The following is a 23,378-nucleotide window of genomic DNA, read 5'->3' as shown; positions in this document are numbered from 1 at the left end:
TTACATCCCGAACGCTACACGTTGCTATTGGTGTCAGCGATTTAATCATACCCGCCAGTCGTGTTCCAATCCGGCCAAATGTGTTACATGTGGCTGGGATGCCCATGAGGGTGACTGTCCACCTCCATCCCCTTGTTGCATCAACTGTATGGGCGACACATTGTCCTTGGATCTCCTTGGCCTACTAAGGAAGTAGCCACACAGACTTGCGATCTCACCTTTAGTGCTCTACAGTCGTTAGATTGGCCTACCAAAGATCGCCCATTCATCCTCCCCACTATCACCTGCTCACTATCAGGCTCACTCTTCATCGGCTCCTGCTAAATCACAGGTCCCAAAATCGGACGCCTGGACTTCCAAAAAAGAGCCCATTCGCGAATATTTTTTACATACCCTGACCTCCCAACCGTTGATTCCTCCCTCCTCTCACCGTTCTGCTTCCAAGAAGGGTCAAAAGAAAAAAGGTTCCTCTCCTTCTCCACCACGGCATGACTCATCTACAGTGCCATCCAGCGGTAGCCGCTCTCAGCCGTCTTCCGTGTTGCCAAGATGCACTGCTGGCAGCCAATCAACCAGCCAATCACTGTAGCAGGAGCTGCCCCTGAGCAACCTATGGATCAGGATCTTCTGCTTTTGGCTGAATTTCGTTCCACACCATTGGCTGCCAGCTCTCAGCAGTTGTTGAGTTGACAGCAACCGTCTGTCCTATGTCAATTATCCATTGGAACATCCACGGAATTCACTCCAACCGGGATGAATTGTCGATCCTCTTACGATCCTACTCCACCATTGTCTTCTGTCTTCAGGTAACAAAGCTACAGCCCCATGATCACTTTGTCTTCTCTCATTTCTAATTGGTTCGGTTTGATCTCCCCTCTGTTGATGGCACCGGTACACGAGGGACTTATGATTCTTCTCCATGGTACTGTCCATTATCACCCAATCACCTTAAACAGTTCCTTCCGAGCTGTCGCTGTATGTCTTTTCCTTTCTGGATACACCTTCTCCCTTTGTACCATATACATTCCATCGCCCACACCAATAGCAACAGCCGATCTCCTTCGACAGCTCCCGCCCCCCTATTTGCTGCTTGGGGACTTCAATGCCCACCACCTGCTTTGGAGATCTCTGCATCTTCGTCCGCGAGGCTCCCTATTGATTGACCTCTTCCACCAAGCGAATCTTGTTTGCCTCAATACTGGGGAACCTAAAGTTTTGTCTGTCTCCACATCAAACTTCTCTCATTTGGATCTTTCAGTCGGTACTGTTCAGCTAGCTCGGTGCTTTGAATGGTTTGCTCTTGCTGATACACACTCGAGTGACCATTTTCCATGTGTCCTTTGATTACAGCCACAACTGCCATCTATGTGCTCAAGACACTGGAAGTTTTCCCAAGCCGATTGGACACTTTTCTCCTCTCTAGCGACATTCAGTGACCATCACCTTCCTAGCATCAACGATCAGGTCACTCATGTCACGGAAGTTATTCTTACAGCCTTGAAATGTTCAATACCTCATACCTCCCCTTTGCCCTGGCGCCCTCCAGTTCCTTGGTGGAACAAGATGTGCTGTGACGCATTACGCGAGAAGAGACATGCTCTTTGTGTTTTCCGCCACCATCCTACATTGGCCAATTGTATCCACTATAAGCAATTACGTGCGCGGTGCCGTCACATCATCTGCAATAGCAAGGTGGCAAGCTGGGACTTCTTTACCAGCTCCTTTTATTCCTTCTCTTCCTCATCTGTAGTTGAGTCGAATTCAACGGTTATCCAGCATGTCTAGTTTCTCCCCGATCTCTAGGCTCACTGTCACACATGATTCCTTAGTGGACCCAATCGCAATTTCTAACTCATTGCTGAGATTTCGAGCTCTTCAAATTACCCGCCGGCCTTTCTGCCGAAGAAACGAGCAACGGAAGTGCGACATCTTGTTTTCTCCTCTCAAAATCGCGAAAGCTATAATACTGTTTTCTCTATGTGGGAACTCCAACATGCACTCTCTTCCTCTCTCCCTTCTGCCCCAGGACAAGATGGTGTCCACGTCCAAATGTTGCTGCATTTCTCATACCATAGTCTGTGTCACCTCCTTCGCCTTTATAATCAAATTCGGACTGACAGTACCTTTCCCAGAAGATGGCAGGAAGCTATCGTCATTCCTGTTCCAAAACCTGGAAAGGACAAACGTCTCCCCTCTAGCTATTGCCCCATATGTCTCATGAGTAGTGTATGTAAGGTTTTGGAGCATATGGTGAATTACCATTTAGGCTGGTGGCTGGAGTCGAGAAACCTTTTAACACCAGCCCATTGCGGTTTCCGAAAGCATCGTTTTGCAGTTGACCATCTTGTTGCTCTCTCCTATTGGAGGACAGGCATCCTCCGTACACTGTTCTCTTGGGGCTTTCGAGATCGGCTACCCATTTTTATTCATGAATTTATGACAGAGCGCACCTTTAAGGAGCGGGTGCACACCACTCTCTCCCGTACTTTCTCCCAAGAAAACTGGGTGCCCCAGGGCTCCGTGCTGAGTGTTGTTGTGTTTGGCATCGCCATAAATCCAATTATGGATTGTCTCGTTCCCAATGTCTCGGGCTCCCTCTTTGTCAACGATTTTACAATCTACTACAGCTCTCACCAGACCAGCCTTCTTGAACGATGTCTTCAAGAATGTCTCGATCACCTTCACTCGTGCAGCATTGAAAGCAGCTTCCATCTTTCTTCCAGTAAGACTGTCTGTGTAAATTTTTGGTGTTGATGGAGTTTCCTCTGCCTTCCCTACACCTAGGCCCTGTCGACCTTCCGTTTGCCAACGTCGCCAAATTATTGGGACTTACGTTTGACAGAAAACTGTGCTGGTCTTCCCATGTTTCATATCTTTCAGCTCGCTGTATGCAATCCCTCAACACCCTCTGTGTCCTGAGTGGTACCTCCTGGGGAGTGGACCGAGTGGTCCTCCTCCGCCTATACCACACCTTAGTGCACTCAAAATTGGACTATGGAAGCATAGTTTACTCCTCTGCATGGCCGTCTATTCTTCGGTGTCTCGACTCTGTCCACTACTGTGGATTGCGTTTAGCATCTGGAGTTTTTTATGCCAGCCCTGTGGAGAACCTTTACACTGAGACTTCTGTGCCTCCACTGTCCAATCAGAAAGCTGTCCTACTGAGTTGTTACACTAGTCACCTGTCTTCCATGCCTGCCCATCCGACCCATGCCCTTTTTTTCGACACCTCCTTGAATTTAGGGTATGCAGGCCGCCCTTCATATCTACTACCACAGGGAGTCTGCATCCATCAACTGTTATGTTCTCTTTCCTTCCACTTTCCTAAAATTTTCTTGACAAATGGGGTTGCCTTCTCCGTGCCCTTTGTCGGCTTCCCAAGGATAGTACCACCCCAACCCCCCCCCCCCCCTTCCCCCATAGTTTATCGTCAGGCATTTGCTGCTCTATGCACACAAATGGAGGATGCCACATTTATTTACGTTGACAGCTCAAAGACGACATTTGGTGTTGGGAGTGCCTATATTGTTGGCGACACCCCTAATAGATTTTGGCTTCCCGACAAGTGTTTGGTTTTTACCGCAGAGCTTTATGCTGTTCTCCAGGCTGTCCAATTCATCTGCCACCATAAGCAGCTACAGTATATTATATGTTCGGATTCGCTCAGCTCTCTTCTCAACCTCCAAGCTCTTTATCCCATCCACCCTCTGGTCCACCAGATTCAGGACAGTCTCCACTTGCTCCACTTGGGGGGGGGGGGGAGTCTCTGTGGCATTCCTCTGGATCCCAGGGCACGCCGGGTATCCACGGAAACGAGGCAGCCAATATAGTGGCCAAGGCTGCTGTTTCTCTTCCTTGACCTGCTGGATGCATGGTTCCATTTGCTGATCTACAGAGCGTTTTATGTCGTCGTGTTACTCTTTTATGGCACACACATTGGTCTACACTTCCCAATAATAAATTATGGGATGTAAAACCTCTTCCCATCGACACCTTTTAAGTGGTGATCCTCATTGCTCTCAACCGTGGACAGTGAGACACCTTTTACTTCAGTGCCCCTATTTTAATCCGCTATGTGCCCGTTTACAGTGGTCACCGGATATATCTTCCCTTTTAGCAGATGACATGCGCTCAACCGATTGTGTCCTTGAGCTTATCAGTGTCAGCGAGATGACATTGGTCATTTGAAGCTCTTTCTTGGGGAATACAACACCCCCTTCCATAGTAGTTTTCTAGGATTTCCTTCCGTTTTTAGTTTCCCTCCTTCTTGAGTTTCGCTTCCATTGCTGCTGATTTCACGGGACCTTTGTTTTTTGTGGGCTAATGCTCTGTCATCGGAGCTACTCAAGCACGATTCACGACCCATCCTCACAGTTTTAATTCTGCCAGTACATCGTCTCCTGTCTGTAGAAGGGCTTCTGTGAAGTTAGGAGACAAGATACTGCCGGAATTAAAACTGTGAGGATGGGTTGTGAGTTGTGCTTGGGTAGCTCAGATGGTAGAGCACTTGCCCACAAAAGACAAAGGTCGCGAGTTCGAGTCTGGATCCAGCACACAGTTTTAATCTGCCAGGAAGTTTCATTAGTTGTCTTCTTCAGTTTTTCCTCCAATTTCTCCGTGTAGAAAGACTGAAGCAACATTTATTCATACTTTTTCAGTTTTGGGAAGAATTTTTGGTTCTTGTTGTTTTCTATAATATATCTGCATACTCGCATCGAGTGAGGTGGCACAGTGGTTACCACACTGGACTCGCATTTGGGAGGATGACAGTTCAAATCCACATCCGACCATCCTGATGAAGTTTTTCTGTGATTGCCCTATATCTCTCCAGGCAAATACTGGGATGGTTTCTTTGAAAGGGCACAGCCAACTTCCTCCCCATCTCTGAATCAATCCAAGCTTGTGCTCCATCTCTAATGACCTTGATGTTGATGGGATGTTAAACCCTAGTGTTTCTTCCTTCCTTGGACTGTTACATAATGATGTATAGGTGATCTATACTCAAGACTATAGCAGGAACACATTAGTTTTATATTCTTCTGTAAACATGCTCCTGAGGCCTCTTTCATAGCAACAATGATAAAAATGAAGCTGTCATTTGCCTGCTATAGCCTACACAGGTCTCAACTTAATTTTGGCACTAGTATCAAGTTGTCACACTTGTTATTTTATGAGTGTGAGATTTGTTTTTACTATTGTCATGGAGAAGAAATTTTGGTTCTGTGCGTCTAAATTTTTATGAAGCATTCGAAATTGTACATTTTGATGTCTTCTGTTTTATGTACTTTGCCGGAGCTGTTTTAGACATATAATTGAATCTTTTATTTAATTGAAACAACAAAAAAGATACTTAATTGTCACAGGGTGTATAAGAGTGTATTTTTTGAAATCATTTTATTAAATGATCTTGTGTTTTCAGTTGTATTGAGATAAGTATTTTGTTCAGAACCATGTAATTTACATTTTTAGGGTATTAGCATAATTTCTGATTAATGATGTTGGAGCAGTTGGAATTGCAAAAGTCATACTTTGTGTGTGTGTGTGTGTGTGTGTGTGTGTGTGTGTGTGTGTGTGTGTGTGTGAGTGGGAGGGAGGGAGGGAGAGAGAGAGAGAGAGAGAGAGAGAGAGAGAGAGAGAGAGTACATAGAGAAAAGAAAATGCAGTTAGGGGGGTTGTATATGATTTTATTTTTATTTTTCATTTTTTTTAGGTCCCCCACTTGACGCAGCAGCAACGAAGTAGTCTTGACAAATATGGTTTGTTATCTGTACATTTGGCTGGAAGTCACCATAGGGATCAAGGATCCTTGCTTGCCAAACAGAGGAGTTTCGATGTAGCAGAAAGTAGCCAAGCTATTGGTGGCTACCAGTTTGGCCATGATATCCATTTGCGTCATTCAAACCAAAGCCAACTACCAGCTCCTCTTGCAAGAAGCTATAGCTTTATGCAACGCCGAGAAAAATATCATCAGCACCAAGATGAGGATGATTCAATGCATGAAAAGTATTTCCTGGGAACAGGGAGTGGTAATTCAGGAATGCGTTCTGTGGAGTCTACACCACAGGCTCGGCGGAAGTATCACAGTGGGGGTAGTAGTCGGCAGACATCTGGAACTGGCACAACAGATTACATTAATTTTGTAACTCCTCCAACACAGTGTTACACAAAACATGGATCAAATTCTTTAGGTGTTCATTCTGGAAGTAGAGTGTCTAAAGAACTGTTAGATACAGCTAAAGATGATGTTCTGAACATTACAACACCACTAATGCACAGAAAAACTAAATCTGAGTCGAGATATCGTGAGCCGGTGGTGCACCAACAAAAGAAGCAACCTCACAAATATAATTTTGCGAGTATAGAACGACCAGCTCAGTCAGTGGCTTCATCAAATAAGACTTTAAGTAATGATGAAAATTCTAGCAGTGAAGAACCAACCTCCAGTCCCTCTGCATCATCACCAGCTACATCTCCATGTAGCCCATCTGCACTTAGAAACAAGAAGAGTCACTCGAACACATTCATGCCCGTTGATATTCCCAGGCAGAGGTGCAATCTCCAGGAGGACACCACGAAAAACAATATTCCATATGATGATATGATTTCATCTGTTGGACCTGAACTGAAAGGATTACCACAATCACCACAACCTCTGAGAGAAAGTGGAACACCAAAGGTCTGTTAGTGTGCTTTTATTCTCTCTAGAAAACCTGTTAGAAGCAGATGCTTAGTTATAAGTAGAATGAAAGTTTAACTCAGTTGAGGAATGTGTGTTGAAATCCACTATAAGTTTCTGTTAATGCATTAGCTTCATCATAAACAGTATTGTGGTTTGGTTTCACACATACAGAGAGAGTGAGTGAGTGTGTGTGTGTGTGTGTGTGTGTGTGTGTGTGTGTGTGTGTGTGTGAGAGAGAGAGAGAGAGAGAGAGAGAGAGAGAGAGAGAGAGAGAGAGAGAGAGAGTTTTTTTTTAAGAATGCAGTGTTATGAACTGACCTACAGTAATTATCATGTTGGTAGGAAAGGACTATGTAGGGAATCATAGACAATTCTATAATTGTTAAGAAAGTAATTTGTTCTTGAGAAAAATTATTGTATAAACAGAGGCAAACTTAAAGATACATAAATACCTTAACCATTCAACATTTTCTGGAGAAAGAAAAAAAGCGTCTTAAAATTTATGCAAATGGTTCAGTTACTTCCTATGCTTATCCAGTTAGTCCTTCGTTTGTTTGGGAATACTCCTACATTTAAATTCAGCTTGCTTTGTCTGGAGAGCCTTTTTTGATAACTTTTAGTAGGTGCTGACAGAGGAAAAGGTAATGTTGACTCTTATATATTAATACCTGAAACACTGTTTTGTCATCTACCTGTACAGATGTAACAAAGATAAGAAAACATGCTTACCAATCACCTTTGCCACTGAGGAAAGTTGTCTGATGGGAATGGAAAGGCTACAAAGCCATACTTACACCACCACTCACACAGACAGAAACTTGGCAGTGAATTTATATTTATAACTGTTGATGAGTGAGAGGTGCTTATTTGTCTTGTTGTGTCTTGTGTTCATAGTTCTCGCCCAGTAACTGAATGCAGTATGCATGTATGTAAATCACATGTTTATTTTTTATTAATTAATCAGTGTTAGCAGTTGTAATGAACAGATTTGAATCATAGACATGACTGAAAGTTATGGTAGACCTGTGCGACCATTGTAAGCACAAGAATAAAAATGGCTTTAAAATAGCTGGTTGGTCACAAAATAATAGTTTCTTGATGTTTCTGGACCTTTTCTTTTTTTTATTCATTATGCATTTTGGGTTCTGCCCATCTTCATATGACCCTCTGATCCAAAGTGAACACACAATTTTGACAAAGTTGTCAAGTAACGTCAAAAGCGACATAAGTTTTACAACTCCACACAGCAAAATGAGATTTCACCTAAATGTGTGCTGCTAACAGCTGAGTGATGTGGCTGTCCAGAAACATCCTGTGATTGTTATTTTGCGACTAACCAGCTATTTTAAAGCCATTTTTATTCTTGTGAACAAATTTGTTTTCAAAAGAGTAGACAGTACATGTATAACATTGATTTTTTTTTCCTTTCAGTCATTCTTTAAGCCCACTATATGTTCAGTGGTCATGCCATCATAATGTGGTGGATTTCATTCTGTTTACTAGATTGTGTTTGTCGTATGAACAATTATGTTTCTAGTACGTAGTGAGAAACACGCATGGTGCATTATGGCAGCATACAGCAACTGTATGTATTGTGTTAGTCAAATAAGATGGCACACAATATTCTTGTTACCTTTGTCTGCCAAAAAGATGTCACTGACATGTCACATACATGATCTGTGATGTTCATAGAACAAAATCTATCTGTTGGTGGTGGTTATAGAACATTGAACATGTAGTGGATTTAAATAAATAATGGTTGGAGCAGAGAACTGTTATTACATGTGTGTTATGTGATCTGTTGCAGTCCTTGGTTAACAGTACATTGTGGACAAATTATTTTAAAACTGGATAATTTTCAGAAGTTTTTAGTTCCTAGTTTTAATCCAAAGTTTATAAATTAATAGAATGAGTCAATGTCGGTAATTGTCGTTATTTAGTAAGTATAGATGAGAGCACCTGTACTCATATACATGGGCTTTTAAACTGGGATTGGACTGATGAGGTCTGCTGTGACCATTTAGACTGCCTAAGTCTGGAATTAAGTCCAAAAACAATTTGATCTTATGCTCTTGATGAGTGAAATGTCACATTCAATTTGTACTGGTAACAACTGGATAAGAAAAACAGTGAGATGGAGCATGATGATAGCACATCCTGCAGTTGCAAACCCGAGACCGTTGATATGTTCTTGGAAAAGATCTGACCCTAACTATGTAGAATATAAAATGAGATAAACCTTAGTTTGTTGTTGCTTTGTTCCAAGGCAGGAAATGGACTGAATAGAGAAATGTAGGCAGCATAAGCAGCATTTGGAAAACCTTAGTTAGGAGAGAAGGGTTATGTTGTTTAATTTGTAGAAATGTGAACTTTTTAATGTTGTTGGTGTTCTTACGTATTTTGCATGGGAATTTTTACTGTGAAATTGATTTTGACAGTGGAATTATTGATTTGTTTAGCCCAGTTTTATTTTTTATTGTGCAATTTATATGTAATTGCATGGAAAGCAGTGTGTAAATTTGGAGGTAGTGCAGGTAAGATACCTCTATAATGATGTATGCAACATGTAGTGTACATCAGAGCTTAGTAGTGACATGTATCAATGGTTTGCATGATTTATGAGTCATATGAATAGACAGATACCTGTTTTGCTGATGTTGGTGTTTCAGAACAGAATTAAATTGCCAGAACATTTCTTTGGTAGAGATGAATGTGGAGGATTGTGACATATTTGGGTAACTGTGTTAGATAAAAATATACAGCAACTGCTGAAGATATAATTAAGAGAGAATTAATTATAATACATTTATTGTATGTATTTTTGTTGCAGTGATATTTTAACAGTTTCTGTTTTATAGATATAGTGCACCATAAAAATAGAGCCTGAAAACATGTAATTTATCAGTTACTTAATGCACATAATCATAAATAATAGTCCATAGTCCACTCCTGAGTAATACCATTAAAGTTGAGTTTAGTGCGTGTTGCTGTCAGGTGAAATTTTATTTAGAAATGAGTTAGTATTGAAGATATTTCATTTGCTTCTGGAATGACATGTCATATCAAAAAATTGTGTGGTCAGCAGGAAGAAGAAAATTCTGTTTAACTTATGCACTTGCTACTTATTCACAATTTCAACTATGGCTTTGGATAATTTTGCTACATACTTGTCTTAGATCAGTACAAACTTTTGCCTGTAGTATTCCCCATTGCATATGAGAATTACAAATAAAATAGTGTGACTTTCAGATATCTGTTTGAGAAGCAGCCTTATTGGATGAAGAAAACAGTTCCACAAAAAAGCATCCACAATACTTGGTATAATAGAAGTAGAATAGTCATTGAACAAATTGTGACAGAGGAAGAAATTTAGAATGCTGTCATTGTCATAAAAGAAGTACCAAGTGAAGGCTTCATGAAGGCTGTTTATTGCATATATGACTATAGAAAAAAATCTTGAGTTGATATTCAATTTATACAGAAAGTAAAACAGTGGTAACTCATTTTGACAAGCCTGGAAGAATAATTCAATGATGAAATATGCAGTTTTTGTGCGCCAAAAACATGAGAGTATTGTGGAGGAACCATTAGGTCCCTAAAAGAAACAATGATGGCAAATTGAGAGAAATTGTTTGAACAACATTAGCATGGCTTAATGATTCTGCATGGACCAAACACATTAATGTGATCACTGCCTGTGCTTGACATTACTAGTAGTGGAGGATAAATAAAATGTTTCGGGGGGGGGGGGGGGGGGTGTAGTGTAACAGCCCAGTTGTTGTTACAATGTGAAAAAGGAGAGATTTATCTGACACCTAAAAGGGCATGATCATTGGCTTTTGGACCAAGGTTGGAAGCATTTCTGAAATGGCTAACTGTAAAATTTGAAATTTTCCCAGCAAATCAACTGTTCAAAAAGATTTCAGACTTGCAGCTGGTTGTTGTAAACTTCATTGCACGATATTTCGGCTGGACAACTGCCAGCCATCGTAAGGTGAGCCGAGCGAGGACTGACCAAGACATTCGCTGCCCCGTCTTATATAGTGCGCTGATACAGTGGAAGAGCGTTGTACAGAACATCAACGTTGCACTTGCCTACTGCAACCCAGTAAGTCTGCAGTTGCGGAACATTATATCTCTAACGGACATTCAATGGAGTATGACAAAACTTTGATATTGGTCATAGCAACAACTTTTTGGGACTCCATTATGAAATAATCCGTTGAAATATGCATTGTGGGAAATCTAATGAACTGTGGCAGTGCTTACCAATTGAACAATGCATGGAATCGTGTCATCTCCGAAATTCGCTTGAGATGAAGATGCCAGAATACTTTGATAGCTGCGGCCAGCGACAATACCGACGGCAGCTCAGTATTGCAGTTCCACCAGTGAGGGCGCTGTCGCTGGATGGTGTGACACTTCTGTCTCTGTGACTGCAACGCGTGCATGACAGTACTATCAGCGCACTATATAAGATGGAGCAGAGAACGTCTTCATCAGTCCTCGTTCGGCTCACCTGAAGATGGCTGGCGGTTGTCCAGCCGAAATATTGTGCAGTGAAGTTTATGGCGACTGGCTGCAAGACCGAAATCTTTTTGAACAATGGCTAACTGTTCTCCTGCCACAGCAATTAAAGTGTACCATTCATGGTAAAATGGTGCTATCCAACACTGGTGCTGTGGCAAATGTGGTGCAGCGCGGGCCATAGGTGACAGGAACGAACGACTATGGCAATGTGCACAACTGAATAGACATGTAACTGTTGAGCAACCGACTACTCAGGTGAACCAAAGGCCTACCAACAATGTCTCCTTAATAACAGTTCAACAAACATTGCTGTGTATGGACCTCCACAGCAGGCACCTGTTTCATGCGCCCATGCTGACTGCTGTTCATCGGCAATGAAGGCTATAATTTGCATGCCAGTAGGACAACTAGGTGTCCGCTGAGTGGAAACAGGTGGCCTTTTCAGATGAATCATTGGACAGATGACCGTTGGTGTGTACCACATGAAATGTCTGAAAGCAAATACCCTGCAACACTTGTGGGGTCCACATCGGAGGGCATTCCCTGGGTGATCTCACCATTGTGGAAGGCACAGTGGATCAACAGAAGTATGCATCTATCCCTGGGCCGAAGTCCACCCGTACATGCAGTTTAATGTAATTGGATAGACAAAAACATCTGCTCATCAAGCAGTGGCAGGTGAACACACATATAAAGGGTATTAAAGTTTGGAAGCTTTCGGTGCCAGTGGCTTCTCCTTCTGGCAGGAGGGTTGAAAGGGAAAGGAGAGGAGTGAGGGAAAATGACTGATGACATTTAGAAAAAGGGGTAGAGTTTGAAAAAGTCGCCCAGAACCCTGTGTCATTTGAGACTCACTGGACGGGATGAGAAGGAAAAACTGATTGTTGGGGATTGCACCAGATGGGATTTGAAAAAAATGGTTCAAATGACTCTGAGCACTATGGGACTTAACATCTGAGGTCATCAGTGCCCTAGAACTTAGAACTACTTACACCTAACTAACGTAAGGACATCAGACACACCCATGCCTGAGGCAGGATTCGAACCTGTGACCGTATCAGTCGCGTGGTTCCAGACTGAAGCGCCTAGTACTGCTTGGCCACATCGGCCGGCAGATTTGAAAACCTGAGAGCTTAGAGGTAGAAGAAAGGGTAATATGCAAGACAGAGATTAATGCCTAAACATCGTGCATGAGTTAATAAGAGTGAAAAGCTAAGTGCATTGTTTGTGATAGAGGTGGGAGGGGGTTGAAAAATAGAGAGGTCAGGCTCAACTTAAGCGTGCCATATTGAATAGGAACCATATTCCTATTCAATATGGCACACTTAAATTGATTCAGTACATTGTATAGTGTCTGTTCCCTTAATTGAATCTAACGATGATGTTTTCAAAATGTCATTAAAAATAGTGGTTACAAAAATACCAGTGGCTATTACACTATTATCATAGTGTGCATAATAGCTATTCCCATACTCCTCTCTACAATTCAATATGTCACACAGCTCATAATGTACATACATGGTTCGAAGAGCGCCAAGCTTAGTGTACCCTATGTGCCTCGCCACCGAAATCCCCAGATTTAAACCCAGTTGAGAATCTGGGAGACCCCCTTGGTTGAGCTGTTCATGCCATGGATCCTCAGCTGAATAACCTAGCGCAGCTATCATGGCTCCACATCCCTGTCAGTATGGTCCAGAATGTCATTGACACTCTTCCTGCACGTCTCACAACAATCTGTGCTGCAAAAGATGGTTATTCAGGCTTTTAGCAGGTGGTATGGGTTTTTAAAGGCCAAGAGCCACTCATCTGCATATACACTGTGTTGACAAAAGTCATGGGATGCCTCCAAATATTGTGTTGGACCTCCTTTTGCCTGGTACAGTGCAGCAACTCGATGTAACATAGACTCAACTAGTTCGAAGTTTCCTGCAGTGATATTGAGCCATGCTGCCTCTATAGCTGTGCGGGATTTTTGTGCAGGATTTGACCTCTCGATTAAATCCCATAAATGTTTCATGGGATTCATGTTGGGTGATCTGGGTGGCTGTATCATTCTTTCAGACTGTCCAGAATGTTCATTAAACCAATTGCAAAATTTGTCGCCTGGTGGCATAGCAATTGTCATCCATAACAATTCCATTTTTGTTTACGAACATGAAGTCCAGGAATGGCCAAACACAAACCATTTCCAGTCAGTGATTGGTTCACTTGAACTAGAGAACCAAGTCCATTCCATTAAAACACAGCCCACACCATTATGGAGCCACCACCACATTGCACAGTGCCTTGTTGACAACTTGGGGCCATGGCTTTGAGTGGTCTTTGTCACACTTGAACCCTACCATCAGCTCTTACCAACTGAGATCAGGAATCTTCTCATCAGGCCACAGTTTTCCAGTTGTCTGGCGCCCAACAGACATGGTCACGAACCCACGAGAGGCACTGCAGGCGATTGCATGCTGTTAGCAAAGGCACTCATTTTGATCATCTGCTGCCATAGCCCCATAACACCAGATGTTGCCACATTCTCATAACTGATACATTCATAGTATTTCCCACATTGATTTCTGTGGCTATTTCATGCAGTGTTGCTTGTCTGTTAGCACCGACAACTACACAAATGCCACTGCTCTCGGCCGTTAACTGAATACTGTTGGCCACTGTGTTGCCCACGGTGAAAGGTAATGCCTGAAATGTGGTATTATCAGCACTCTGTTGATACTGTGGATCTCAGAATACTGATTTCCCTGATGATTTCTGGAATGGAATGTCCAATGTATCTAGCTCCAACTGCCATTCCCTGTTCAGTGTCTGTTAATTCCTATTGTGCAGCCGTAATCACGTCAGACACCTTTCCATATGAATCACCTGAGTACAAATGACAACCTTGCCAATGCACTGCCCTTTTATACCTTGTGTGCATGAGACTACCACCATTTGTATATGTGCATATCACTATCCCATGATTTTTGTCACCTCATTATATGACATGGTCCTGACCACATCAGTACTTTAGCAGCATATTGGAAGAGAGACTTCTTAAAATCTCATACACAACCTATGAATTTACACAGTTGCAAATCCAGGGAGGTTTCATACAGTAATATGCCATGAAAACCTTAATATGTACATTTTAATAGTCGCTGATAACATAGTTATGGAGGGAGATTGTAAACAAATGATCAGTGCCAAATATATCATTAGCAGACACAATTTGAAAGAATGAAACTGGCTGTTAGTAAAAAGTAGTTGGCCTACTAATGGGTAATAATCCTGTAACAATCCATTTGATAGGTGGAAGTGCAGAAATCAATATTGAGGATGGCATCAAATAATGCTGGTGAATTTTGTTGTTTTCAGTGATACCACAAATATGAAAATGAATTACACAATAAAGAGAGCTTCAAAGTTCGCCCCTCTACACGTAAGGTAATGTAAGAGACAACTTTTTGATGATTTTCAAACATCATCATATACCAAGTATACCTTGCTCCAATATGAGTGTGAAATAAAAACAGAAAAGTTCCTTGGCTCGACCAATGGTCATTGGCAGGCACATTTGCCTCCAGAAAAGTATAAAAAATGTGATAGAAAATTGATACAATAGAAACTTTGTGTATAAAGGAGTGTAATAACAGAGTTAAAAAGACTATGGTATTGTGATCATGTGAAGAATGTGGCTTTGTAAAGATACTCGAAAGTGTAGTGGTTTCAGAATATGTAGTAAGAGAATGGTATGATGGCACAGTAGGCATTCTAGTAAGTATTCATAATGCCGGTGACTAATACATAAAGACTTCACCCAATTAACCATCTGGCCAGTGATAAATAAAAGGAAAAGGCTGCACTCATTTGGAAGTTGTTGAATTCAAATCCCTCTCAGGAGTCTTTGGTTTATGTTTTATGTACTTGTCCTGATTCAATCTACTATCTGGCTAGTCTTGAAGGCAGATGAAAATGTGACTGAATCTATGTTTTGTGGTCATTATATATTAAAATAACAATAAATAATCATGATTACTACAATCACTTCATTTGTGATTTTGTCAGATGTTTCTTTTAATTGCAACATTGCACTTTTCTTGTTCTCTTGTGCAGAATTCTGAATTCAACAATGGAAATAATGGAGTGGGAAAATTCAATGATCTTTCTGCAGTGGACAACAGTAAAGGAAGTAATGTGTGCTGTGGACCACTTTACAGTAACCTTGATTATCAGTATATTATGGACCCTGAGATGCAGGCCCATCTCCTCCCACTGCAGCAGTACATTTTGGAACAGGCAAAACTTTCAGGTACATTACAGCATGAAGTTTGTCCATTGGAATTATCTATACTTAAAACTGTAGCAGCTGTATTTATTGCTTCCCCAGATGATAGATAATAATACCTGACATTTAGAAGAAATGTGTCAGTACGATTTATTGTAAAGTTAAGATGAGTTCGTGGGTTTGTGAAAGGGAAAAAATATCATATTGGTTGGGTTGAGAACACTGTTACAATCTCTGTGTTTTAACATTGCATTCTAGCTACTGATACATTCATTCAGTAACATGATCTGATCATTCTGTTCAACAGTTCATGTAAGTTGACCTTGCTTTAATATAGAAGATCTATTTCATCTTTGAACATTAGCATTGATATCTGTTCTACTAGCACCTTTTCCCCTATTCATACATTTCTTTCACTTCCTTTGTTGTCTTATTGACATAAAAGTAATACACCTCTGTGAATAAACTACAGCTCTACCTTACGCTGTCCTCAGTACAAAATGGTGTTTCGATATTTCTCATTTTTATTACTTCCACATCGTTGTTGTGGTTAGTAGACTGACTGTGTACTTCATCCCCATTCTCTCCATTGAATGATGTGGCACAGTTGTCAAGACACTGGACTTGTGTTGGTCTTCTCTCTAGCATTGATTATTTTGCTCTTTATTTCATTCGTACCTTATTCTGCTGGATGTGTACTATAGATATTTTCAGTTGTTGAAATGTAGGTTTTGAAATCCTGTAGAGAACGTATAATTTTTCAATCTCTAATGTTTTTATGTAGCCTGGTGTTTATGGCATTAGGAAAGATGTGCTTTATCTAATTTTTTCTTAATGTTGTCAGTACCACACTTCTTCATGTGATCCTTTTTCTTTGGTATTAAGGAGTTTAGCATACTTTTCACAACTACTAGTTTATGATCCTAATTTGTATCCGCACCTGGTTGCGCTTTGCAGTCAGGTGTTTGTTTCCTAGATCTTTATCCGATAATGATATGCAATTAATATTTTCCTCTGTCTCCCACATTCATTTGTGATTTGGGAAGATGTTCACCAAAACCACTTGAAATTAATCACGAAACTCTGGAACCCCCTATGACCTATCTCGCTCTCTCTCTCTCTCTCTCTCTCTCTCTCTCTCTCTCTCTCTCTCTCTCTCTATCTATCTATCTATCTATCTATCTATATATCTATTGCTCCCCCCTCCAACTCTCTCTCCCAGCACATATTCTCCTATAGCTCTATTCTAATGCTCGCAATATAAAAATTTATTAGTGTTTCATCTTCTTTGTGTATTTTATAAATTTATTGTCTTTTTTTCCCCCTAACATATTCTGCATATTTCTCCATTATTTGCTTATATTGTGAATAAGTAAACCTGTGTATTGATGGTTGTTTTTGGTTCCACTTCAGTCCCAGGAACAAAAATTTTGCCATTGTATTTCTCATAATTACGAAGTTCTTATTTAAGCTGATGTCTTACCCATAACTGATTACCAAGCAATGTGATGCAATGGTAAAGGTAGTGGAATTGCCATTGGAAAGAGCAGAATTCAGTTTCACCACTCTAATTTAGGTTTTCCATTATTATGCAGCTGATAACTCACTCCTCTGCAGTCCCCACCTGGACAGTAACGATCAGAAACTAATTAATCTTTGAAATTTTTTACAGAAGAAAGAGATATTGATGGCATCATTTTTGTAAGACTGTGTGTTGTTTGACAAAATTTTTGGTGCCTTAACACACTGGTTTCTTTTGCCTTTCACACTGATGTATTTTTTATCATTGCTGATTTTTATGTCTTTATGGATAGTTTTGAACTTAACAAGAATATGTTGAAGGATAGGATGTTTGGAACATCAGTCTGTTTAGACTGTTTTGAAAAGGCCTTTTAAAGAATGAAGCTGACTCTTTCTGCCTGAAGTCTTTGGCCACCATACCATATGACTGTTACTTAAATCTAAATCTTAGTGTGCTTGGAAGTGATACATAGGTAACAGTGATGATCATATCAAATACTTACATGGAATATTTTGAATTAAAATATTGCTTACACTTATTCTTCCTCAGCATTAAAGTGTTGCAGTCTTTTCATTGGTTATGAGATACCAAGACAGTTTTTTAGTGGTGACGTCAATGCAGATTTACAGGAATCTAGTCATCAATAATCCACTTCAACTAAATTACGTAAAGTTCTTCCTATTCTTACTGTGTCACATTTTGAAAAATTTAAATTGAAATGTTGGCTTTTGGTTACTAAGTTCAGTGATTATGGAAAGGCACATTACCATGTACTTGTTGTTGTTGTTGAGGTTTCTCAAAATGCCACAGCACTCGGTACAGTGTCAACTCTGCGTGACATTTGACTTGTGGCACTAGTGTAAGGGATATGCGAGACACTGTAAACTAGCGACTACAACAATCTAATGCTCTGCCTGAAAATTGGCAATTCTGTGAAACACAGGAGGAAATTACATTAAATGCTATCAACTTACAAATGTCTTTTGTATTTGAACAGGTTTGCAATAAAAGTTCTCATAAATGTATGGGTGCCATATACATACATTTATGCTGCATTTTAAGTAAAGGTAACATTCAAAGCCGAAAGTCTTGGCCTTCAAAAACCATTGCTTGATTCAGAATCCAAGTCAATAACTTATTTGGTTTTGAGACACTAATGATTTACAAGTGTATTACAAATGAGAAATTCAATCATTGTAAACATATTAGAATACTGGAGAAAATCGTTACCAGCTTTCAGTCAGTTTAGAACAAGATGTCACTCAGATTAAACGAGAAGCAAAATTAGTCCAGAGTGAAATGTCTGACAAGCAAAATAACTCATGTTAGACTGAGTGTAATTGTTGCTGTGAGAATAAATTACAGCAGAAAGACTTGTTGTGGAGATCATAAGTACAGACATCACTAGATCATGGGATGAGGGAAAGTTACAGAATTGGACTGAATAGTGATCACAATCTTTTATTTATGTATTAGTTGCTGTTGCTACATGTGATCTGCACCCTAGACAACATTGCCACCTGTATTTCATTGATGCTCAAGCACAGCACTTCGTAGAGTTCGAGGACGAGCAGTGCCCCTGCTTGGCTAGTAACTTCAATGAATGCGGGGAGGAGAGTATTGAGCAGGCAAAAATTTCATCATGCAGCCAACCGTGGGAATGTACATTGCGTACTTTGGCTTTTTATGAACATCTACCATGTTTAAATGCAGTTTGCCTGGATCCATTTGCACCCGGAATAGAATTGACTTTAAAATTGGACAAATACTCACTAATAGCATACATTTCTCTAGGAGATAATAAAGACTAGATGGGGGCCAGTGGTGAACTTAAATGTTCCACGGAGCAGTGTTGTCGACACTGACTCTGAGGTGGCATGGGAACAACTGGGGATGCATCAGCTTCTGGTTCTACACAGCCAATGAGAGAGAGGCAGACAGACAATATGTCTGTAAGCAACAGACATGGGAACATGCTCTTGTCAGTATAGAAGCAAATTCTACTGTATGTTCAGAAAACAAACAGCTGTAACAAAACCATATTTGGTGACAATGGAGCTGCCCTGTTAGGATGATTATGATTATGATTATGATTAAAAATAGTGATACTACAAATGACAGGCTAAGTAAAAAAATTAATGTAAACAAATTCTTATTGTTTATTTTTTTCTCTGTGATTATCAAAATGTAGACAATAGATAAATGGCATAAATTTAGAATTGGTGTAATGTTAACTTTTTGGCAGATCCATTACATCAATAAAAGTTTGTAATTTTGGTTAGTCAAATACGTTAAAAATAAATTTTTCTCAAGGAGCCTCTTAAAAAAGGGGGGGATGGGTCATCTTATATTCAGGATCATCTTATACTCAGATAAATACGATAAGTTGTTTTAGGAGTTTCAAAACATGTTTTTTCCAGTTTAAATTCTCATCAGTATGGATCCATAAGAATGTTTTATTATTTCATCACCAAGTGTTACACGTATCATTGGTGTAGTATCCCTAGATGTGCAAAACCATGTTGTCTCTTTTTAAAATAGAAGGTGAGACAAGTTGTAGAAAACCAGTTAGTGGTACTTTTAAGAATTTTATTTACTATTTATGTTTCTGTACATATATTTGCATTGAGTACAATACTAGTGTCATAGTGTCATATGCAAAAAGAACTAATTCTCCTTATATATTAGATGGAAGATGGTTTATGTATGTGAGGAACAGTAGTGGACCTAATATTGAACCTTGGGGAAACCCATATGTGATTTCTCTCCAATCTGAATTATGTCCCTGGCGTCCATTGCTTGAAATGCTATGTACAACTTTTTGCATTCGTTTGGCTGTATATGACATTGTCCATTTGTTGGACACACCATAAATCCCATCAGACATCAATTTATCTAGGAGAAGACTGTGATTCCCACAGTCATAATCACATGAGGAGAGATTAGGACTATTGGGTGGGTGCTCGAGTGTCTCCACTTGTAATGGGTGAGGCTGCTCTCCCAAATTGACCAAAGCCTTGTCCTGAATTGTGACCAGCACAGTACTTGGCACACTATTCCACAACAGTTTTTTAAAGACATTCTGCCCTGTACAGTCTTTATTCCTCAATGGGTGTCCACTGATGTTTGTCCTTTGGCAGCCAAGAAAAGACACAGTTGATAATGATGCTGCCATAGTTCACTTTTTGACATTTATTGCAAGCACTTTTTCTCTTTAAAAAAAGAAAACATAACACATATATAGGCATTGACATTCTTATAGGTCTATATCGGCAAGGATCTGGAAGACAAGAAATACCTTTTAAATTTTTTTCATCAACTCTTTTTTATGAGATTCCTCTGTTCAGTGACATAGGTTGCTCCAAAAGTGATTTTTCTATTAAGGTATGGACAGAGTAGAAGATTGTCCTACCACACACCATAGCCCAACACTTGCCAACTTGTTCTGGTCCACATCATGAATGTTGTCTTGGATGAGGCAATGTGTCATTGTATAGGAGATTTGTTTTGTACTGTTTGTTTCATGGGAGGTGTGCATTATTAACCTATTGCACTTGCTTGAAGCTTTCATGCTGGATAGAACAACAATATGTATGGGGATAGATTGCTGCTCACCATGTAGAGGAGGCGTTGAACTGTAGACAGGCACATTTGAAAGTGGACTCCTAATACATCCTCCGAACTTCTGTCTTTCTGATATTTAGGGACAAACACGGTGCAATTGCTCGAAAGGTCAATACAATTAATATATTTTAATTTCTTTATGCAGGTCACTAATAAATGTTCTCATTTACATTAAATGTAACACGGATGTTGGTAACTCTCAAATAATATTTCTACTTCTTTGAAATGCTCACAGTTATAAAAATTTAATTTAACGTTCCTGTTCTTGACATTGCAAGGAATGTGAACTTTGCAGTTTTTTTGCTGCTCTTCAAACAGCCTTACAATTTAATGTATACTTAGAAAGAAATGAGTTTCCAGGTTTTATATATTGTTTCAATATTATAAAACTGTGAATATGATTATGGTATCAGTATTTGTATGAATAAAGTGTGGTTTAGAATTTAGATAAGAGGTGCAGTTTACATATTTAATACAGAGATTCTAACTCAATATAAGTTTGACATAATTTAAAGTGCATTGTGAATACTCTGACCTCAAAGCTTTCTAATGAGCTATAAATTCTTTTAAGGTAATGGCTTTTTTTGAATAAGTATATTTTGAAGGTAAGTGATTCAACATATTATGTATTAGTTTGTATTTTTCTCCTTTAATAATGGTCCAACAAAACTGGAATACTGTAAATTAAATATTGAAGTTACTTTGCTAAAAACTTGCTGTTGCATTAGTAGTCTGCTATGGTGTATTATGTACATTGAGATTGATCTCTGTGTTCTAAGGTTACATAAAATTAATGAGTTACTAATGTAAATGTCACATTTTGGATTCTTTTTATTGATTCACGTTTCTGGGCATAATTTTGAGTAACTGTGCCACCCTAAGCACTAAAACAGTCATTTTCCAATTGTGTATCCTATTCAGCTCTGTGTGTAAATGGAAAGGAATAGTCTTTTTGCTGATCCCACCCCCAATTTGTATGAACTTCAAGCAGTTTGTCTTGTAGTGTGATTAAAACTACATGATATTTGACATTTGTCAATGGCACTGCAGCATTGCCACATGGGCTGTCAGTTGCTCCTCCAACAAAAGGGAGTGGACTGCTAACATGTGCACAATGCATTTTTCTCCATTGCAGCTAGTGTCCATTAAATGAGCTGCTGGCATTGTCTGGTACCAGATTATATGAGTATGCCACAATATTCGAGCATTACTATTGAACTGGTGCTTCGTTATGGTGAATTGCCAGTGGAAGGCAGTTTTCATATGATGGTAAGAATTCTGATTGGAGGAACTTAGTTCACAGGTGTGAAGTGTCAACTGAGAAATAATTTTAATTGGACAGTAATCACTGAATCACACTAAGAACCTTGTTTCTTCATTTAAAATTTATTGTTCAGAAACAAGTTTTACTGATATTTTTTCCACAAATAGGAATTTCTGGATGCTTGGTTACAAATGGAACCACCCCTACTTTGTTTGAATGTACTTTATGCTTGATTTTCTCTTTAAAAGCCATGTCAAGAAATCTGTGCTGAAAGATTTTTTCCAAAATTCCAGGTTGCTACAGGTTTGGTGATCCTCTGAATGAAGAGGCTGATTCACTGCACTCAGATGATGAAGACCATTCAACAGGAAGAGGTGAAGATGACAGTGATGAATTTGCTGATGATGAAGGCATGTCTAATCAAGAGGATTCTAGCTCACAAGAGTACCTTGATGATAGCAATTACCTGGATGAAGAAGAAAGTCACAGAGAAAATTACAGCCAATTTCTCTCAGCTCAGAATCAGCTCAGGATAAGGTCAAAATTTCATGGAGGTACTGTGCTTTCTGACAAACTTTGTCAGTTTTAACCTATATTGTACTGTGCAGTATGGGTCTGTATAGATCAGGATTTTATCACTTACTACTTTTAATACTCACAAAATCAATTTAGAATACTTGCTTTATTTTTCTGTTCCCTTTGAAGTAACTGTAACATGTATGTTGTGAGAGAAAAGTTGCACATCAAAATTTTATGTGATCTTAATATAAATATTTTGCTATATAGAGTCTACCATAATGCCTTATCGTCCCTACAGATTTTCGAAATAATGACTGTGGAGATGGTGGTGGATATTACAACACAAACTTAATTAGTACTCCAGCATTGACTGCAGCAAGTCTTCAACAACATCAGCAACAACAGACATGCCATTCAAGGGGTAGTGGTGGAGCAATCATTGGATCTGTGTCAGGCAAGTAACAGAAATATGTCTTTTGTTAAAATGCTGAGATTAAAAACATATGAATGGAAGAAAAGATGAAAAGGCCATGGTAAAAATGGTAACTAACAGGATCAGACAGGACACTGGCTTTAAAAATAAGCAACCTTTCAGTCAACTGAGTTATTAAAAAGATGTAGCTCAAAATTATGGGATACAGAGTATGACTAGGAGCAGAGTGAAGTGTCTGATGCAGTGCACAAGTCAGTAATTTTATTCTTTGGTCAACACAGATTGAAGGACTTCAGATGATGTATGATAATGAGTGCCACATAGATAGAACATTCCATTTCCAGAGCTGTGCTGACATTCAGTGTTTATGAATCCATGAATTTAACAATGTGTAATGAAGAATTTAGTACTGAAGGAAATGGCATTCAACAGGTACAGTGAAGTAGTCAGCCAATGGTATTTCGTGATTTTGGCCAGACAGCACTAACAGTAGGGTTCCTAAAACACTGGCTGATACAGATTTTGGTACAGGAGCTA

General features: G+C 39.7%; 1 protein-coding gene across 1 annotated transcript in view; it reads left to right on the top strand.

Annotated features, from left to right (window-relative positions):
* Nucleotides 1-23,378, top strand: part of LOC124721938 (filaggrin) — a 345,545-nt gene that overhangs the window by 223,956 nt on the left and 98,211 nt on the right. The window contains exons 7-10 of the mRNA XM_047247096.1: nt 5,711-6,676; nt 15,308-15,503; nt 22,183-22,443; nt 22,707-22,862. Of these exons, the coding sequence (XP_047103052.1) occupies nt 5,711-6,676; nt 15,308-15,503; nt 22,183-22,443; nt 22,707-22,862 (1,579 nt within the window). The remainder of the gene's footprint in view (nt 1-5,710; nt 6,677-15,307; nt 15,504-22,182; nt 22,444-22,706; nt 22,863-23,378) is intronic.

Source organism: Schistocerca piceifrons, chromosome X (genome assembly GCF_021461385.2).
Source record: "Schistocerca piceifrons isolate TAMUIC-IGC-003096 chromosome X, iqSchPice1.1, whole genome shotgun sequence".
In the NCBI taxonomy this organism is placed as follows: Eukaryota; Metazoa; Arthropoda; class Insecta; order Orthoptera; family Acrididae; genus Schistocerca; species Schistocerca piceifrons.
This window is presented reverse-complemented; position numbering and strand designations above follow the sequence as displayed.